At 41.3% G+C, this 20,600-nt stretch overlaps 1 protein-coding gene across 2 annotated transcripts in view; it reads left to right on the top strand.

Annotated features, from left to right (window-relative positions):
* The first annotated feature begins 226 nt into the window (after positions 1–226).
* Positions 227–20,600, top strand: part of NPL (N-acetylneuraminate pyruvate lyase) — a 36,387-nt gene continuing 16,013 nt past the window's right edge. For both annotated transcript variants that reach the window (XM_037506326.2, XM_054693423.1), the window contains exons 1-6: positions 227–326; positions 3,583–3,657; positions 12,057–12,130; positions 13,769–13,856; positions 15,856–15,913; positions 18,034–18,109. In XM_037506326.2, the coding sequence (XP_037362223.1) occupies positions 3,590–3,657; positions 12,057–12,130; positions 13,769–13,856; positions 15,856–15,913; positions 18,034–18,109 (364 nt within the window). In that variant the 5' untranslated portion in view covers positions 227–326; positions 3,583–3,589. The remainder of the gene's footprint in view (positions 327–3,582; positions 3,658–12,056; positions 12,131–13,768; positions 13,857–15,855; positions 15,914–18,033; positions 18,110–20,600) is intronic.

Below are 20,600 nucleotides of genomic sequence, written 5' to 3'. Positions count from 1 at the left end.
CGGCAAGTTGCAGCTGCTTTAAAGCCTCGGGGAGCCTGGCATACTTCTTTTACCCACCACGTTCAGATCACACCCCAGAAAGAGGGAACCTCACGTTTGCATGCCGCCTTGGGGGCGCTGGAGCCGCTATTGTGATGTGGGCTCGGGGTCCTGCGCGCGCCACGCTGGAGGCCCGGAACCACACCCCCAGGCTCCCGGGGCGTGGCGGGCACGTGTGCGGGGCCCCGCGGCGGTCTAGGCTCTGGGCGAGGCTGGGGCCACGGGCTGAGCGGAGGACTCATCCGAGGAGCGGCGCTGAGACCACGAAGCGGACCCTGGGGTCTTGGGTGAGTCCCCTCTCCCCTGCGCCTGCGGAAACTGCAGACCTCAGGAGGGATTCGGCTGGGAGGACGCGGGCCGGGTCTCGAGGGTGGGGGAGAGAGCAACAGGCCCGAGGAAAAGGGAAAGGCAGAGACCGGAGGCTGGAGCTGGAGGAAGTGTGAAGGCGCCACCCTCCCAGTCTGGCTGGTGTCCTGGCTCACCCGCACAGAGCGGCCCTTTCCCCTGACTTCTCTGGGACTTCAGAGCCGGCTTCTAAGGATCCTTTCCCCAAAATGATCAGAATCAGCGATTGAGCAGAAGAGAGTTGGGCGATTACATTTACTTTATTCTCTTCTTATGAAAGCAACTGGGTTGTGTTTCTGCATTTTTTAATGTTGTTTTTAGTGTCTTTATTTCTTCTCCATGTATTTCTCTCAAGTCGATCTCCTGTACAGAGCTGCTTCCCACACACCCCCACCCTCACCCCCACCCCCATACTTTTTTTTTTTTTTTTGGAACTTTGCCCTTTGAAGAAAAATTGACTGAAGCAACCTGATTTCTCTGCACCCAGTGCCCCTGCCTGTGCTTAGAAATATAAGTGCTTGGGCGGTGACATTCTCAATTCACATTAAGCCTTAGACTGGAAACATTCTAAGCTTTTGCTTCTGATACAACCTATAAAGAATTCAAAGCATAACATTACCAAGTTGGTTTAAAACTGGATTTACAAAATATAGTTCATTTTCCTCAGCAATTGAACTTTTACCCCATTTCTTCTTGTAGGAGCTTCACAGTTCACAAAGTCAGCAGACTTTGCTCATTTATTTAGTATATTGCTCTGTGGAAAGCTAGATTTTTTAAATTGTTCCTGCCCCCAGATGACTTACAGGGTAAAAGATGAGCCAGAACATCTTGCTAATAACTCTGAAGTAAGGTTTTTAATGAAAAGCATGTATGGGGGGGGGGCGCGAGGGGGGGGAGCAGGAATTCTAGGTAGTATGAAATTATTTTCTTTTCGCACTCAAATTTTATTAATATGTCAGTCATTTACATAGCTATATAACTTGGGGACTACATCTCTACACCTCCATGTGTGCACAATCTTCACTTTCCCTCCATCAGAATTCCTATGCTGATGTCCCTCTGGATCAGGGAGTGTGTGCTAGCTCTTAAAGAGAGTTTTCAAAGCCGACTGACTAGACAGAAGGGCTGAAGTAAGCGACAATTGCATTCCAAACGAGGGAACCACAGGAGAAAGGCAAGCAGGTGGGACAATAGTTAGGACAACAGGGGAACAGTGGGGTTTTAAGTGCCCTGGAGAAAGAATAGAGACTGAACCTGGGAGTTCCTGACTTAATCCTATGGAAGCCAGGGACAAGTTACTGGCACTTTCTGAGCACCACAAAGCTAAGATATGAAATGGCCTTGCCACGGAAAGATTATTCTGGCAACCTGTATAGACTGAAGGGGCAGAAGAGAGCAGGGATTAGGACAGTGATTGCTAACTCCCCTCGCACACCCTTCCAACCTCTATGTTTTAAACTTTTTGAAGAGCAATCAAAATGTACTTAAATACATGTAATTTGGTTTCTCTCAGTCAAATCAGGTATAAAACTGAGCTTCTGAGCTCTGACCATTTTTGAATATCCGCTTATTGCCCTACAAATTGCCCTATAAATATGAAATAAATACATAGAAAAGTACTAGAAGTTTATTAGTGTGAACAGCCTAGTAGTGGTCAGTTTAAGAGCTTCTTAGTGCTGAACTTAACTCTTGGCCCTTTTATCACTTGAAGCTTCTTGAGCTTCTGTGGGCCTCTCTGACCTGTGGTTTGTGCCCACTAACTTAGATAAGAGGTAACAAAGGGTGAGTTATGAGGAGGGGGGCAGGGAGGTGGGGAGCGGAGGATTACAGGGGAAAAAAAGATAACAGAATTGAAATGACTTAGTCCCTGAATAGATAAGAGTAGCAAGGGTTGGGAAGAAGGTGCCAGTAGAGCTGAGATGACAGGAAAGAAGATGCTGGTTAGGGAATAGTAATAAATGCTAATAGCCTATAGCCATCAGGTCCAGACTTCATGGAGGAGAATCAACTTGTATTGACCATGAGCCTGGCCCCTGTTGTGAAACACTTTACATGAATGCATTCATTTCATTCTTTCAGCCACTCTGTGAAATGTAATTCTATTATCTGCACTTACAAAAGGAGTAATAGAAGTACAGAGAGTTTAAGTAATGGACCCAAGTTCCCCTAGTTGGTAAAATGGTAGAGCTAGGATGCAGATCTCTGAAGTCTAACTCTAGAGATTGTACTTGAAACTCCTCTACTATAAGGAGGAAAGAATTTAGAGGTCAAGAGGGCAGATTCACTTTGGGTATCTTGGGTTGAGATGTTTCTAGGAGTGCAGTGAAGATAAGCAGCAGGTGGAACAACAACCTGGTTCCACGCTCAGAAGCTGGTCTGAGATAGGGCCTGTGTTACTGACCTGGCAGGTTCACAGGCCAAGTAGTAAAGATGATCCCATGAAGCCTAAGGAATTAGTATGCAAATGAGAGCCAGGGACCCCAAACTGTGAAGTCATCCACATATTTATCACTTGTTGATTCATCATGAATGTCCAGCAGAGCCATCAGTCTAGGCAAAGCAAAAGCAAGTGAAAGATATTTCCTATCTTGGGAGCTGATCCCATAGGGGAGAGGTGAATAGATCATTGTGATAAAGTTTATGTGGTTTACTAGAGCTAAGAAAATAGGGCAAAACTGGTCAAAATTATGCCAGTTTTGGTTTTTGCTTATATCTATTCAAGGATGGGAAAACCTGAAGTCAGACTGAAGCCTTTAGAATGTGAGTGCTGGTATTACATGAGATTCCTACTTAAAAAGAATATATGGAAAGAAAGAAGAATTTCCCTTGTGTATTCACCATATTTCAATTTAAGTGATAATAGTTCTTCAGACATTTGACCTCCCCAAATTGATGTTCTTTCTCAGGTCTGTTGTTTGCTTACTTCTGCCTTTTGAGGTTTCAGATTGACTCAATCATCTATAGAGATAAAATGGGAGAAAAATATCTGATGATTTCTTCTTGCCTATCTTTAAAAAATCGTTTACTGCCCTATAGAATTAGGCTCTACAATTTTATATTCTTTTCACTTGCTTTGTATTCTTGTAAGCATTTTCACCATTCTAACTGGAAATGGACTTTGCCCTGCAGTTTTATCATTAATTAACATTCCTTGAAGAAGGAAAGGAATTACATTATGTTTTCCAAACTTTTTTTCAGAAGCTCAATGGCCTCCCCAAAGAAGAAACTTCAAGGTCTTGTGGCCGCCACCATCACACCGATGACAGAACATGGGTAACTATCATTTAGGATCTCAAGGGATCTGTTCTCTCTCCACCAAAAATAGACCGAGGTTCTCTACACTGACAGCCATTTTAACTGTTGCCAAATGGCAAGCTTCCATTGAACATCCCCTTCCACAGTTTCTGACCAGTCAGAGAGAGATCTCTGAATAACAGTGTCGAAAAAGGGGAAGGAGGACATGGCAGCTGCCTTTCTCCCAGTGTCTGTAGAGTCGCAGAGTAAATTCTCTGGGATTTCCCACAGACGTGGCTCTCCTGGAAACAGGCAGTAAAGCTGGACAAGGAGAATCTCATTTTAGCAGGATTTGGTGTCAGGCAGCCCCTCTAGATCCTGTCTCCAGGAATATGAATGTCTCCAGCCCAGGCTGTTCATAGACTCAATGAAAGTGTCCTGTCCTGAGCAGAGTCGGGACAGTGGATAGCTGCAGGTTTACATGCATGTTTACAGTCTCTTTTGTACATTGGTTAAATGTTGGGGTGCCTGTAGGAGTGAGAGATAACAGCAGATGATTGCTGAGAAACTATTGCCCAAGCAAGTATTTTAATTTGCAGGTGAATATCGTGACAGCCCTTTTGCTTGTACTAGCAAGTAATGGTCTGATGACTCTGCTCCAGAGATCACCATTAACAAGAAGAGATTCCACCAGTGGATTTAAGTGTTTTTGAATCATTAGGAGTCAGGCTGCCCAAACAGGATTTCTGATTTCTTAAAGCTTCTCCTTTCTTTCTTTATAAAATGTGATAGTCATCATACCTACATTGAGGCATTATGAACATTAAATGAGGTGACACCATGTAATAGGGCATAGCACAGAGTCAGTAATCAGTCTATAAGTTGGAAGTGCAATTGTGGCACAAGATAGAGGTAGAGGGCCTCCTTGGTGGCGCAAGGGGTTAAAACGCAACCTATGAAGCTGTCCACAGCCTCTGCAGCACAGAGTTCTATCCCCGGCCTGGGAGCTACCCACATGGCACAGCAGACCTCTCCTGACTTGCCCACTGCTCCCCTCAGCAGTGTATTTCAGTCAATTCACCTGTTCTGCTTCCCACTCTGTCTCTGGTGAATCCTCTCCCCCCCACACACCTCTGGCGTGTACCCTGGTTCTTGTATGCAAAAATAAATAAATCTTTTTAAAAAAGATAGAGGTAGACCTAAAAGGAAGATGGTTATTTTAAGATATCTTTAAATAAGTCTTTTCATTTGAGTCTTCTTTTGCTGAATTTATAAATCTTAGCCCTACTTCTTTAAAATAGGTGAAATTTTTTTTTATGATTTTTAATATTCTCATCAAAGTTGGCCATATCAAAGTTCTCTCTTTCAATCATTGGAGTACAAGTCTTCTGGCTTCGAAGATTCACAAGAAATTATGTCTTTATTAGATTCAATAAAATTCTTGCTGAGATAGCATTCAGATACTCAGTGGTGAATAGCAGTTTTATTTTCTGTTACTTTTCCCTTTACACAAGTTGTAAGAAAAACTGAAGTCAGCTCTTTCTCAGTGCATCAGCTATTTGTTGCCAGATGAAACAGAGAACATGTGACTGAATGAGCAGGCAAAGTTACTTCCTGTTATGGAGGGAGATCCTGTTTGCAACTTTAAAACCCTATATCTGGTTGATGCCACTTTAACCTTTTTTTTTTTTTATCAGATTCCTCTTAGCCTAGATATGGCTTTTTTTTTTTTCATTTTTGCATACAAAAGCTGGGGTTTAGGCCAGAGATACAAGGGAGTGGGGGGTGGGAGGATTCACCAGAGACAGAGTGGGGAGCAGAACAGGCGGATTTACTGAAATACACTGCTGAGGAGAGCAGGGGTGAGACAGGGGAGGTCTGCAGCTCCATGTGATGTAGCTCCCTGGCTGCAGATCAGAACTCAGGCCCTCAGGCCATAGTGGTGAGACTTAACCCCTAGGCGACCAGGAGGCCCTAGAAATGGCTTCTAAAAGCAGTCTTATTTGTTTATCTGAGACCCACTAAGAGTGTCATTGTGTTCTTCCTTCCTATTCTGCTGTTTTCCTGGGACACCAGGCCCCATGTATTAGAGATAACTGAAATGACTGCTTTTCTGGATCCCCTATTTCCCAATAACTCTGTTCATGCTGCTATAGTTTTCACTATTTCCTTTTTTTTTTTCAATCAATTCTCCTTTCCTCTTCTAGGAACCTCACTTTACTGAGGTATGCAATCAAAATAAGAATGAATTTTTTGGCAAGAGCCTTTTAAGAATTAAATAATACATGTTAATATATAGCAGATAGCTATACTAGTTCCCTTTTCTCCTGCCACCTGCATCCAAACATTTTTATAGGTTCAAAGCAGGTTTGGAATATGTACCAAGAGCAGGTAGGCATTAATTTAATTGCCAACAAGGGAATTTGCATTTCTGACATGTTTTCAGGAGACTGGATGAACAAAAGGGTCCCATGGAATAGATTACCTGCAGAGTCTGCCTAATTTGGTGCATACAGTTTACCATGACTACCATAATTCAGAATAACTAAAAATTATTCCTCTGCATCCTTTTTCTTTTAACTCTAATGATTCAACTTTCTAAATAGAAGCTGATGTGCTGCAGTGGGGAAGGTGGCAGAAAAACATAGTTAAATGCAGTTTAGTTGGAGATTATCTGAGTTCTTGACCCCTAGTTTTGCCACTAATTAGCTGTTTGACCCTTGGGAGGTCTTGTCACTTTCTATTTATTATTTCTTGATGTTTTTTAAATAATTTTTTATTGACATAATGTTGGATTATGACATTATATAGGTTTCGGGTGTATTTATAATGATAAATCAATAGCTGTACATAAAACATTGTGTTCACCACTAGAAGTCTAATTTCATCTCTCACCATACAGTTGACCCATTTGATCCAATTTCCATACTCCCTTACCCTTTCCCCTCTGGTAACCAACAATTTGATCTTATAGACTAAAAGTTTGTTTTTATTTTACTTTATTTATTTGTTTGATTTCTCTATATGCTGGAGTGAAATCATGACATTTTCTGACTTACTCTGTTTTTAAAAGTTCTCTTTTATATTCTGTAAAGACAGGGAGTTCACCCACATTATCTCTGCTCCTTCTGCAGTGCTCTGGGGTTGTCTTTAGGGGTATTGTGATGATTGCCATTAAGTGAGAAAGTATCGAGAACCTGCAGACATCACACTGTAGCCCAGAGAGACTATCCTCGGAAATAATCATGTCACCCTCCTCTCTAGGAATCTCTGTTGACGCCTTTTTTCTAAATTTGGCTACTCCTTGTGTAACCCATGGACTGCTAGCCCCAACGTCACACAGGACCTTGCTAGAAATACAGACTCTCAACCTGCCTAACAACTTGCTACTGAAGAACCTGCCTTTTATCAGTGTCCCTAGAAAATTCTTTAGTGCATTGAGTCTGAGATGAACTGATCTAAATGTCCAAGCCCAGAATCCTTGGGTGTCATAAGCAGTTCCTCTCCCTTTCCTGCTTCATTTCTACTTCCTCATAACCCTTGTCTTCATTCTGTGCCTTTACTCATCCTGTTTCCTCTGCCTTTTTCTGACACCACCTTCTCCTTCCTCTACTCCATTTGAACACATCTTTTTTATACATAAGAACCACCCTCTGGTGATTCTTCCCATTTTCCCTAAAGAGTTAAAGAGTTCCTTCCCCCAGGATCCCATAGTACCCTGCATACCTTTCTCATAATATCAGAATTATTTGCCTATAGGTTTTATAGTTATTACACACCTATCCCTACCAATAGGCTTTGAGATATTTAACCTTTTTCAACAGGTATTTATTAAGTACACGGTAATACATTAGAATTGAGCACGTCTTACTTGCCTCTGTATCTTAAGCATCTAACACAGTGTGTGATAGATTTGTTATTTTGTGAGTGGAAATACTGCAAGGGTGAATAATGCTGACAGTCGAGAAGAGGAAAGAGAGCTAACACTGATTGCCTAAGCACTCTGTGTCATGCCTGGCAGTTTAATTTACATCTTCCAATTTAATCTTCTCAACAACTTCCTTCTGTAGTTTTACAGTTGATGAAAACAAGATATCAAAGACATACTTGCCCTCAGCCACATAGCTGGAAGGGAGGCGCCTTCTCTACGCTCCCCAAACCTCATCTTTTTCTCCATTAAAGTCAAAGACTTTTGCTTTAGTTGTTTCAAAAAGTCAATTTTTCCTTCTAGCAGGTCCACGGTCTTTTTTTAAGATTTATTTATTTATGCATACAAGAACTGGGGTACAGCTCAGAGGTGTGGGATGTGAAAGGATTCACAGAGAGAGTGGGGAACAGAACAGGCAGATTGACTGAAATATACTGCTGAGGGGAGCAGCGGGGGAGTCAGGAGAGGTCTGCTGTGCCATGTGGGTTGCTCCCTGCAGTGAATGCGGATGGCTTCATAGGTTGCGTCTTAATCCTTTGCGCCATCAGGGAGGCCCACAGGTACACAGTCTTTAGAACAGAAAGTCCATTTCAGATTGACCAAAGGTCAAGAAAAAGTTGTTTTCTTCCTTGAATGTCCTTGACTTCAGCAGGGGAATCTTTACAACACTATCTAGTAACACCACCCCTGTTAACCCAGTCAGGGGGACTTGGCCTGCCTAGTTGGAGTTGTAGGTTGCTGTCTTTTTAAGTGTGTTGCAGGTGAAGTGTCCCAGATTCCCAGAACTAAGCATTTCCTAGCAAGCAAGGTGGGGAGGGGGCAGCCACGGAGCCCCTGCATGCTTCTCTGCTCCAGGGCTTCTGAGCAGTTATTTTGCCAAAAGCAAACAACCCCCCATCTTTCAAATGCTGAGACTTATATTAAAAAGATCAAAAAAATGGAACGTTGTATTTTCTGTTATGCATGCCAGATCCTGAAGTTATGAAAAGGGCCACCAGGACTGTTGACTGTTCTCGAATGAAGTGAAAGTCTTTCACTGTGTCATGAACCAGGAGAGGAAAGGGACAACAGTAGGATTTTTCTCTGAAATGTGACTTATACTCTGAAATATTATCCTTATACCCTAAGAGTAGATGTGTAATTTGCATCTGGTTTCACCTACTAAGGGTCTACACTTGTGACAAAAACAACTTGGGACCTCCCTGGTGGCACAGGCAGTTGGGCACCGCACTGTGAGGTGCTCACAGTGTCCGCAGCCTCTGCAGCATGGATTCGATCCCGGCCAGCTGGTGAGAGTCCCACATGGCAAAGCAGACCTCTCCTGTCTTGCCCGCTGCTCCCCTCAGCAGTGTAATTCGTCAGTCTGCCTGTTCTGTTCCCCACTCTGTCACCCTCCCATGCATCTGGCCTGTGCTCCAGTTCTTATATTTAAAAAAAAAAAAAAAAAACAACTTGATAAAAGATCCCTCCTCTTACTATAGTTGGGAGTAAACTAATTATCTAAGCATATACTGTTAGCTAAATGATTTATGTTCATTCATACAATGAAATGTTGTGCAATCAATATAGTAATAGAACTCTGAAGACGTGGGGAAATATTCAATTTGGAAAACTAAGTGAAAAAATGTTACAATACTGTGTCTGAGTACATTTATTTCAGAAAATATGATGTTATGTATTTTTGAATAGAAAAATGTTAACTTATCAAAATAATGAGTTATCATCTTCAGAAAGATCCTAAGTCTCCCTCCCCCCCTTTTTTTAATTGTGTGTATTCTAAAATAAACCATATAGCTTCTGTAATATGAAAAAAGTTAAATACTCTTACTTAAAAAGAAAATCATGGACCTAAAGCAAAAAAAAACTTGAACTCATGAAAATTGAAATTTAGACATTAAATTGGAGTTGAGTATGGGAATGTCTACAGCAACCACGGGGTTTTGTCCCAGACACTTTCCCCAAGGTGGTTGGTGGCCCTGTGTGCTCTTGGGGCTCACAGAGGAAGAAAGATACAAAACCAGTCCAAAGCTTTCTGGTGAACTGACCTGTGTCACCTCTTTCTTCCCTAAGCCCCAGTGGCCAGCCAGAAGTGAGATGAAAAATCCAATCTCATTGTTTCCATTCACCCCAGTGATTTCTGAGAAATGAACATAAATTTCTGCAGTAATGAACATAAACTCAGATACCTGGAGAGGTAGAGCAAGGTGGGAAACAGGAGAGGGAGCAAAGTCCCCAGACAGAATTACCCTGTTATCACCCCAGCCTTGCTGTTTGAGGTACCCTTGTGACAAATAGAGTCAGCTCTGGGTGATTTGCTTTGCCAAGAGCCACCAAGCCTCTCTGCCAGGTCTGCAGCCTTTCCCTACAGTCAGACAGGGATCTGAAATCCTTGAGGTAACCTGGGGGCTTCTGTACCTCCAAAAGGGGCAGCACTGCCCTCCTGGCTGCCAGCGGGTGCTCTAGGGAAACTGAATGGAAAGGTAGGCCTCCCTTACTTGGATCTTCTAGGTTTTGAAATGAAGTCATTTTTTTACATGAAGAGAAGTGTTAATATTGTGAAAGTCAAGCAAAACACACTTAGGAGCCATCCCTTTTCATGAACGCTGACCTCTCTAAAGGGACTTGGTAGTTCCAAAAGCTGTACGTTCAAGGACATTTTTGAGTGACTCTGCCATTGCCTCAGAAGCTATCATAGTGTTGCCCTAACAGGGTATGGCATTTTATAGGAAGGGGGAAACTGTGCTTTCTGGAAGGGATAGATAATGTGTCGCCCACTAGACTCCTAGCCTATGCAAAATTGCCATAACCTGTCATCCAACAAGGCCTGAAGGAGGGAGGTGGGTCATTGTAGACAGATGCACCACCCACTAAAGCAATACAGTAGTGTGGGGTTCACTGAGGAAGGAGAAAGAACTGTGGATTTCACTCACTGGCCTAGATGTGCCTGAGGGGCTGCCAGTTCCCCAAAATGACCAACCACAGCTCACAGGAATGTGAGGGGAAAGGGCAGGGGGCAGTGCCATAGGGTTCCATCCTGTTTATCATTTGAGGACTACCTCTTCCTTGAAGTTTTCTTCCTAACCTCCCTAGTTAGAATAATCAATTCCTCTTATGAACCCCTTAATTTTTAACTCAGTCATAGCTTTCATCATAATTTCCTCTGCATTTTAGTTATCTATGCTATATTCTTTACTCAATTCATGTAATAGCCAAAGTTAAAGCCTCCTGCAATTTTGGGGATCATGGATGATCAAGTATCAAGGACACAGCTGCCTCCTTTGGGAAGTTGTCACTCCAGCCTGGGTACAATCTACAGGACAGTCGCAGTAATAGAGATGTGAACTTTGCTGGGGTGCGAGATATTTCTGATTTTCATCTCTGAGAGATTGTCAATGCAGTCATGACTGAGCATTTAATTGATGCCAGGGACAACACTGAGTGCCTGTGCTGGAGTGGTCAGTAGGGGCCCACTTGGTGGCAGTCACCCTGCTGAACTGGATTTTTTTGTTTCCTATCTGCATCAGGTTTTTCCATTTTGTTTTGTTACTTAAGGAATAAGATGAAAAGAATGCTAATAATATTTAAATTAAATTGTATTCACTAGACCCACAGACAAAATTGCAAATGGCAGCAAGCGGTAATTTCTGGGCATGGTAACCATGGATTCTGTAACATTTAACACAGACTTGCCACACAGTGTGCCTTTGGCACTCCATCCCCTATCCTCCTTACTTGCATCTTGATTGAGGACAGGTCACTTTATATGATTTGTGTCAGTTTCTAGATTTTAAAATCAGTATGAATTTAAGTAAGGAGCCCTGAGTACTCATACAAGATCAGTGTCTTCACATTGCAAAATACACCGAAGGATCTTGTTCTGGTGCAGATCCTGGCCGGGCAGGACTTGAGGGACCTAGACTCTGCATTTCTAACAGACTCCCCTGGATGCTGAGGCTGCTGTTTTGTGGGTCACACTTTGAGATACAGTAAAGGCAGAGGTCCTTTCTAACTGTTAATCCTCTGATTTAAAACCAGTAAATGCAGATGTTTAAGCTTTCTTTTGCTGTCATAGGTTTTCACTGCTAAAATTCTTGTTATTAAGATCAAATTTTTCTAGCTTGTTAACTTAAGAAATGATTGCTCCTTGCCAAATGGAAAATGTTAAGTTCCCATTTTACTATACGCCAACCATCCCTGGTCCCCAAAAGGGCAAACAATTATTTAGTAAACTACTTCTAAAATACTACTTGTGACGAGTTAAATTGTAAAGGTTTTGCTGATAAATTGTAGTGTTTTTTTATATAAGTGAGGGACATGGGACTGAGTAGGGAAATCATCGAACTCCCAGGAAAAAACTTGAAAGCTATTATTCAGAGCAGGTAAAGCATGTCACAGCTGACGAAGTGGATTTTTCAGTAACTATTCATAAAAGAGCAGTAAGAGGTGTGGGGATTTGTTAGATAATAATCTCAAATAGACTAAAGATATATTTTTTTCCTGTATTCTATAGAGAAATCAACTTTTCAGTTATTGGTCAGTATGTGGATTATCTTGTGGAAGAACAAGGAGTAAAGAGTATTTTTGGTAAGTCTTTTCTACAGATCTCTCTATATAACTTTAGCTCAGTCCTTAGAATCCTCACATGGTTGCTAGCCAGGAGGTAACCTTGTCAACATGTCAACATGTCATAGGTTATGATTGAGCCTTTACTTAAGCAAAGTAAAATTTGTGAATTTGTAGACTCATCAATTTTACATCTATTAAGCATCTCAATAAGATTACCAAATCTGTACCTTCAAGGCAGATATTATTCTTATCCCTATTTGAAAAGGAAAATTTGTGGCTCAGATCAGGTTGCCCAAGTTCATCCAGCCAGGAAGTGGTAATGTAACAACAAAACCCAGGCTTTTCTCTCTTAAGGATGGGGTTTATTCTATTTTGACAACCATTCAAATAAAAAATATAAGACTCTAAATGCAACACACAGAAGAGTATGTTTAGCATCTCCCCTTACCTGTTTCATAGACTACAAAAATTTAAAAATCAAACCTTGACTCTTTCAAGTCTGGGAACTAGACTTAACTGTGACTGGGTGACCCCCTGCATTGTGTCCTGGGTGCTGGGCCCTTTGGTTCAATTGACATTCTGAGAACACTGCACTAGAACTACTGCTCTATCCCCTGGGCCTCTATTATGCCATGGGCATAATAGAGCTGGTTAAAACTTGTGTGAACAGTTGTCCTGAGTCATATGTCAAAACCAAAATCTGGCTACAGAACCACCCTGTGTGCCCCTACAGCTCCAGGCCACAGTAGGGAAGACAGATTCTTACTCCTCAGAGGAACACCCACTTCCCCTGAGTACGAGGGAGAAACAGCAGCATCCCTACCACTGGAACATACTTGAAGTGTCTCAAAAACCCAAAAGAGTGATAAAAACACTCTTCTCTGCATCCCTTCACTTGTCCCCCTCTAGCCCCAGGTGAGTATTCAATGCTTGGAGATCCAAAGTACATCCATATGCCTTAGACTCCATTCTTGTGTCCTGGTGCCATCTGCATCCTTTCTGTGACTCTATAAGAGAGAGCATTTTGGGATCATGTGGATCTGGATTCCAAAAGATGATTTAGTGATTCAGAACCATATATTTTCATCTGTAAATGAAAAGAATCATTTGTATTTTGCTTAATTATTACAAGACTAAAAAATAATAGGAGTGCTACTACAGGAAAATTAATAGCTTTGTGATTTTGCATGAGTTATCATTTTTCAAAAATGTGTTGTCCTAGAATGCTACTATCTCATCGAACTGTAGAGGCAGTTTTAGATCTGTAGTATATGCCACTAGTCCCATTTATGACCATTTTGACATGTTGGTTTTCAAGTCCAAATATAGACCTGGGTGTTGTGTTTGGAGACTTGCCTAAAATCTCAACAGTTATCTATCGCCATTCAAAATACTATTCCTGAGAGCACAGGCCATTTGTAATTACAATTCATAATTAGACTACCTGCTGATTTTCACCAGGTGGAGATGGCCAGAAAGACTGAGTCTGGATGGCAAGGGAAGCTTGGCATTCCCTCCCCCACCAGAATCTATGTTCATTGTCTCTCCCTGCCCCTTCCTCTTACACAGGGATTTCCTACCCTGCACTTGCAGTGGTGGCTTGGGGGAGTGAGAGGGGCTGGTTGGTCCCACTGACTGACTCTTCTTTTGGAACAGTGAACGGCACCACGGGGGAAGGCCTGTCCCTGAGCATCGCAGAGCGCCGCCAGGTTGCGGAGGAGTGGGTGACGAGAGGGAGAAATAAGTGAGTGGAACCAATATCTAAACACTTGCGTCAAGAACTGCTAGAATGTGGCTCTTTCCCGGGTGACACAGCCTCTGTGGTTCTGGCCATGAGTCAGGCTGGATGTCTGCTAGTAAGAAAATGAGCAGGGACCCCAGGATCTTGACCATTGGGAGGCCAGGAGCTGAGGCAGAGAAGCCCCTTCCTTTCTGGAAGGGCAGCCACACTGCAGGGCACACCTGGCCCCAGAAGTTCCATCTAGAAATTTCCCATTAATACTAGGCAAGGTCAGTCCTTTCTGGGTACCTGTCCTTGGTCTGAAAAGATAAGAGGGGATGGTGCTGGTGACCAACTGGGCTCCTGGCTCTTCTGCTGTACAACTCCTGCTCGTTCCCTTCTCAGGACAGAACTCAGGTGGTTCTGTCTCCTGGGTGCTTCTTTATAAGGCCTCTGCTCTCACCCAGCATGCTCTTTATTGGGCTTCCTCTTGTAGTCTTCGGGAACTTCCTACATCCTCTAATGGTAGAGCATGGTATAGAGGATAGTGTAATGGTATATTTTGGTTAGAATGCTCCACTCTTCTCATACTATGGTAAAACACATAGGATCCTATCAGTTCAAGGTTTATTCACTATTATATTGCTGTGTGTCTGCACTGGCCGGGGAAATGCAATAGGCTCTGGCCCTCGTGGTGCTTACCGGTCAGTGGATATGTCAGATCATGGAAATGAACACGGATCATACTGATCAACAGCCTAATGGGTATGGGAAGGCATGATTGATGTTACCCTAGGTAGAGGCAGAGATTGGAGGTAAATGCCAAGTGTGTCTGTGGCACAGATGATCAGTGGCCTTGGAAATATGTCAAGGACTTTTACATTTTAATTCCAGTGGCACCTTGAATGCTCTGAAACTTTATGTCAAGTTTGAGTGTGAGTCAACACAAGCATTTTCTGGTAATGCATTGGCTTTCAGTGCATTTTCACTCAAATTCTGGGCCCAGAAAGATTACAGACCCTGGAAAGAGTGAGAAAAGAGAAAGACTAAGGCCAAGCGTTAAGCACCAGAAATGGGAAGCATGAAGAACAGGACAGAAACAAAGTACCTCAGAAGAGTAGGAGGGGGGTCAGGAGTGACTCCTGTCACTGAAGCCAAGGAGATGGCCTCAAAGAGCATCAGTGTAGCATGGGGGTTAAGAGCAGGACCTTAGGCCAGATAGCCTGAATCTGGGTCCTGGCTCTGCCTTTGCTAGACCTGTAAACTCCTCCGTCTGGGTTTCATGGATAAATAGGGATAACTGTAACCTATCTTATAAGTATTAGGAGGTTTCAAACATTGCCTGGCACATAGTCCTAAGTATTATGCAAGCATTCATTGTAATCATTTGCAGTAGATGCTGCATTATTATAATAATTATTAGATACTGTGAAAGTCAGTAGCCGGAGGACGGGGAAGACCTCTTGGCTTGACATGTAGGAAGTGACCAAGCATGTGAGGGAACAGAGGGAGCAGGGCTCCTGTAGCAGAGGCAGAATGCAGTGATCTGTGGAATGAGCAAGTGTGTGGCAGCTGGGCAGTGAGTGTAGCTTATTCTCACAAAAATTGTTCCAGTGAAGGGCAGGAGAGAGAGAGCAGGAGATTGGGCAGGAGGAAGCAAAATTTATAGAGGTGAAGTTTCTTTTTCTAGAAGTGGATAAATCTTGAGTATGTTTCTGAAGCTTTAGGAGAGGATTTTAAAGCGAGTGGAAAATTGACTCAGGCGGTAGTGGTGATAACACTGAGACTTAACACCAGGGCCCCAAAATTCTACTTCTTGGTTTAACCTTAAATTTTACTTCCTGGACATTATTTTTTAATTTCTAATTATATTAACCTTAAATAGACCTGTGAAATTTAATGTCTTGAGATTGCAATGAATTGGACATAAGCTGTCTGCTAAAACCAGCACAAACCAGTATAATGCAGCCCTTCTGTGATACTGTAAACATGAAGCTGTGCAACAGAGTTTTCTCTATTGTAGGTTGGATCAAGTAGTAATTCATGTTGGTGCACTGAGCTTGAAGGAGTCACAAGAACTGGTAGGTATAAGTTAAAATCAATACCATTTTTGCTGTATCTTGGATGTTGTGCTGGAGAATATAGTGTGTGATCTCAAGGAGCTCAGAGCAGGCATAGAGTCCTAAAGAGAGTAGCCCAGGGTGAGAACTGCCATCACAGAGCTTTGAATAGAAGATAGAAGCATCTCTTCATCTGAGCCAGGTGAGGATGAGTAGAGACATAGCCAAGTTTGCAGGTGAGGGTCAGAACTTGAGCCAATCTGTTTTCTCTAGGATGTAAAAGAAAGCTATCTCCTGGGTGTAAAAGAGATGGACAGTGAATGGTAAAGTTTGAGAATTGCAGGCCTCCCTGGTGGCGCAGGCGGTAGAGTGCCACGCTGTGAAGCTGCCTGCAGCCTCTGCAGTGTGGGTTCAATCCCGGCTAGCCAGCAAGAATCCCACATGGCGCGGAGGTCCTCTCCTGTCTCGCCCGCTGCTCCCCCTCAGCAGTGTATTTCGTCAGTCTGCCTGTTCTGTTCCTGCTCTGTCTCTGGTGAATCCTTTCACCTTCCCGCGCATCTGGCCTGTACCCCGGTTCTTGTAAAAACATATAAATCTTAAAAAAATAATAATAAATAATAAATATTGAGAATTGCTGCCTGGAGAATGAGGGAACACAAAAAAGAGTGCTCACACTCATATTAGCAGCACTGTTCACAATAGCAACCCAAGGGCCCTTGGAAGGATAAATGGATAAATGCAGTGTGATCAATGCACAATGAAGTAGTACTCCGCCTTAAAAAGGAAGGAAATTCATTTTGTCATTTTCCTCCCTATGGAGGAACCTTGAGGATGTTATGTTAAGTGAAATATGCCAGTAATTAAAAGACAAATACTATATGATTTATCTGAGATGACATTTCTAAACTAGTCAAATTCAGAGAAACAGAGAGTAGAATGGTGGTTTCCGGGAACTAATTAGGTGTGGGGGAAGGAGTTGTTTAATGGCATGAAGGTTCAGATTTGCAAAATGAAAAGGCTTTGGAGATATGTTTCATATATATATATAGATAGATATATGTTTGAATATGTTCACTTCTGATTTCTACTTTTAGAAATGGGTAAAGTGGCAAATTTTGTTATGTTTCTAAAGTAAGTTTTTATAAATAAATTTTAAGTAAATAAATTATTTTAAAAAGGATTGTCCAATGTTGACCAAAAACAGTGAAACATATAAGTCATAAATTTTTCATACCACATTTCATACAGTTCTGGGAACTTTTTTCTAGGTATTCTTTTCAACCAAAACATAGGAACTAGAATGCAAATAGTTAGATTGTTCTAGGTTTCGAGGTTAGCAGATTAGGTGAAGCAAAAGAAGAAGGAGTTCAAGTTGCTGGCAGGCTTGGAGTGAGTGAGTGGAGGATAAGGAGGACATAAAGATGTTGACATTGTTTACTGGAGGCCCAGTACCTTAGGCTGCCACTAATGAGCCAGGTTTCCAGAATTTGGGTATTCTAACCACAAAGACTATAATAACAATCTAGCGCAACATCTTCCTTGTGGTTTTATTTGATTGTTTTTCCTATTAAATCAATTTGGAAATGATATATGTTATGCATACCTGCAAGATTACAATTCACTCTCTTACACAAGCCACAAAGGAAGATGTGTTCCTAGAAGGTACCATAGTAAACTTGAAACTCGATGTATCAGAGACTCGATGTATTCTTCTTACAATAGGTCTTTCAACTGAGGCAGTATGTGGTAGAAAATCATTCTTTTCAGTTACTTTATTTTCCTCTTTGTCTCTCTGAATTATATGAGCACTTCACCAAATTAATCTTCCCAAAGAGGAAGTTGTGGGAATTCCTAATCTGTAGCCATTTGTCAGAAGCATAGATGATAACCTGGGCTTGCAACTCGCTTCTGAAGTGGAGGGTTAGGGGGACGGCCTTGTGGAATTGAGCCCTTACCCTGTAGGATCTGATGGGCAGGTTATTTTCAGGTAGATGTATGGTTCAGGTAGATGGTGTCAGATTTGAGTTGAATTGTAGACACCACACTGATGTCAGAAAGTTACCAACATCGCCCATTTTGAAATTGTCACCCACATGTTGAAATTGTTACCAAATCCATAATGGTTTCTTCTTCTTTTAAAGGCTCAACATGCAGCAGAAATCGGAGCTGATGGCATTGCTGTCATTGCACCTTGCTTCTTCAAGTCACTAAACAAAGGTACACAGATACAGAGCTGCACAGTCTATTTCTTTTTGGTTCCATTCAAAATAGTTATATTTAACTCATGAAAGTTTTATAGTATAGTGATTGCTAAAATAACTAAAAATCAAAACACCATATGATCCAGCAGTACCACACCTACGTAGGTATCCAAAGACTATTAAAATAGTAATTTTTAAAGATACATGCACCCTTCTTTTCATAGCAGTATTATTTGTAATGGCCAAGACATAGACTCAACCTAAATGCCCAAGGACAGATAAGTGAATAAAGAAGAAATGATATATATGCTTAATGGAATAATTGTTTAGCTATTTAAAAAAGAAGAAATCTTGCCTTTTGCCCCAATATGAATGGAATCTGAGGTGATTACATTAAAAAAATAAGACAAAGTGAAAGACAATTACTATATGGTTTCACTCATATGTGGAATATAAAAACCAAAATGTCTTTGGCAAAAAACAACAAAAATGACTCTTGGGGTTTGTGAAAAAATATGATTCTTACCAGAGGGAAGGGGAAAGAGGTGGTCATGTGGGTAAGAGGGGGTCAAGCTTGATAGCTTGAGGGGTGAAGAACAAGTATAGCATATACATGTATCAAGGTGTGAAGTTGTATTCCAAAACTTAAATAGTTTTGCAAATGAATAGTTATATTTAACTCATTATAGTTAATCAATAAAAGTTGATTTAAAAAAGAAAAGATAATTCTATGGACTAAAGACATGTCATTGCAATGGCACAGAAGTCTTATTTGACTTTCCTGGATTAAAAAAAAACTCTTAAACAACCCCAGCTCATTTGCCATGTAATCTGATTGAGTCAACAACTAAAGCATAAACCATCCACCTGTGCTTGAATCAAGTGTCCTCTCCTTGTCCATCAGTTGGGCATGTCAGAGTAACATGGCAAGGTACTTTTGAACCATTTTTCTCAAGAAAGAGGAAAATAACTGATGGGCATTTTGAGACTACACATTCCCTTCAAGGATAACTTAGTGATGAATTTGAAAAGAGTTTTCACAGGAATATCCATTGTCTTCTGATATATCACCTTATTACTTTCTTTTTCTCTCTTGTGGTTTCCAAGTATACTGATGTTTTTAATCCTTGATTTGCACACAAAAAAGAAATAGACTTATAAAAAGAATTAAAAATGGACAAGACATGATTTGCATGCATGATTAAATAAACCCATAGCTAAATGTACAAAGAATCTAATTATCATGAAATAGCTATTATTGGTAGGAGGGGAAAATAGTTGTAATATAGGTAAGTGATTTAAATATGTTATTTGGGGGACACATGAGTATTTTTAAGATTTTATTACCTTTTTTTTGTTTGCTTGTTTGTTTTTTGTTTTGTTTTGTTTTTTGTGGGACATTTACCGGCGGCCTGGGAACGAACCAGAGCTGCAGAGGCTGCGGGCAGCCTCGCAGCCCAGCGCTCAACCACCGCGCCACCAGGGGAGGCCCTTTATCACATGGTTTTAAAGAGCTTTACATGAATATTTTTCACAAAAGAGAAGAAATAATAAATTATATATAATAATTTTGTCAGAAATATTTATCATAGAAGGCACTATAGTGTTTAGGTGAAGTGCACAAGGTTCTCTCTCCAATATCCAAGGTGGCATCCACAGTGTAAACAGTTCTGCCATTAATTCATCATCTGTGGTTGTTGCAGTTGGAAATAATATTCAACAGTGGAGTAAATTCAAATTCCCCAGTATATTAGGGTGAGCTCTCTTCTGATATATCTGAATTTCATCTTAAAAGGAGAAAGTACCAAACTTATTATGAGATTGAATTATTATGACATGTGATACTTTTATAGCCTCCCTCTTTGAACAGATGTTTATCTTTTTGCTATAGACTTTTCCATGTTATGGTATTATTACTCTGATCCTAATGCAAAATTCTTTTTCATGGACCACGACTAATCTTTCTGGGGCAAGAGGACAGAGTCTTACCTTATGAGCTTCTGGTTTTTATGAGTATTTCATGATCTCTTGGTATGTGGTAAACTTTACACTAGTTTTTTAATAGTATGTTAGTATGATAGAAAAGTGATCACTTTATTTTGGCCTCTCTACAGAGGAAAATAAAACATCAAATGAAATGAATTGCAAAGACATTGCAGTAGCAATGTCAGGGATGATAAGAGTGATCAAGAATTCTTGGCCTCTGACAATCTCCCTAATGAACACTGATGCAAAAATCCTCAACAAAATTTTAGCTATCAGAATCCAACAATGTATCCATAAGATAATTCACCACGACCAAGTTGGATTCATTCCAGGGACACAAGGATGGTTTAACATCCGAAAATCAATCAACGTTATCCAACACATCAACAAAAAGAAATATAAAAACCATATGATAATATCAATAGATGCTGAGAAAGCTTTCGACAAAGTGCAACACCCATTCATGATAAAAGCCCTTGAAATTCTTGGGATACAAGGAACATACCTCAACATCATAAAGG

The sequence above is a fragment of the Talpa occidentalis genome, unplaced genomic scaffold, assembly GCF_014898055.3.
Source record: "Talpa occidentalis isolate TD23 unplaced genomic scaffold, MPIMG_talOcc4v2.1 talOcc4.12, whole genome shotgun sequence".
Classification (NCBI taxonomy): Eukaryota; Metazoa; Chordata; class Mammalia; order Eulipotyphla; family Talpidae; genus Talpa; species Talpa occidentalis.
The sequence above is the reverse complement of the archived record's forward strand: the minus strand, read 5'-3'. Positions and strand labels throughout refer to the sequence as shown.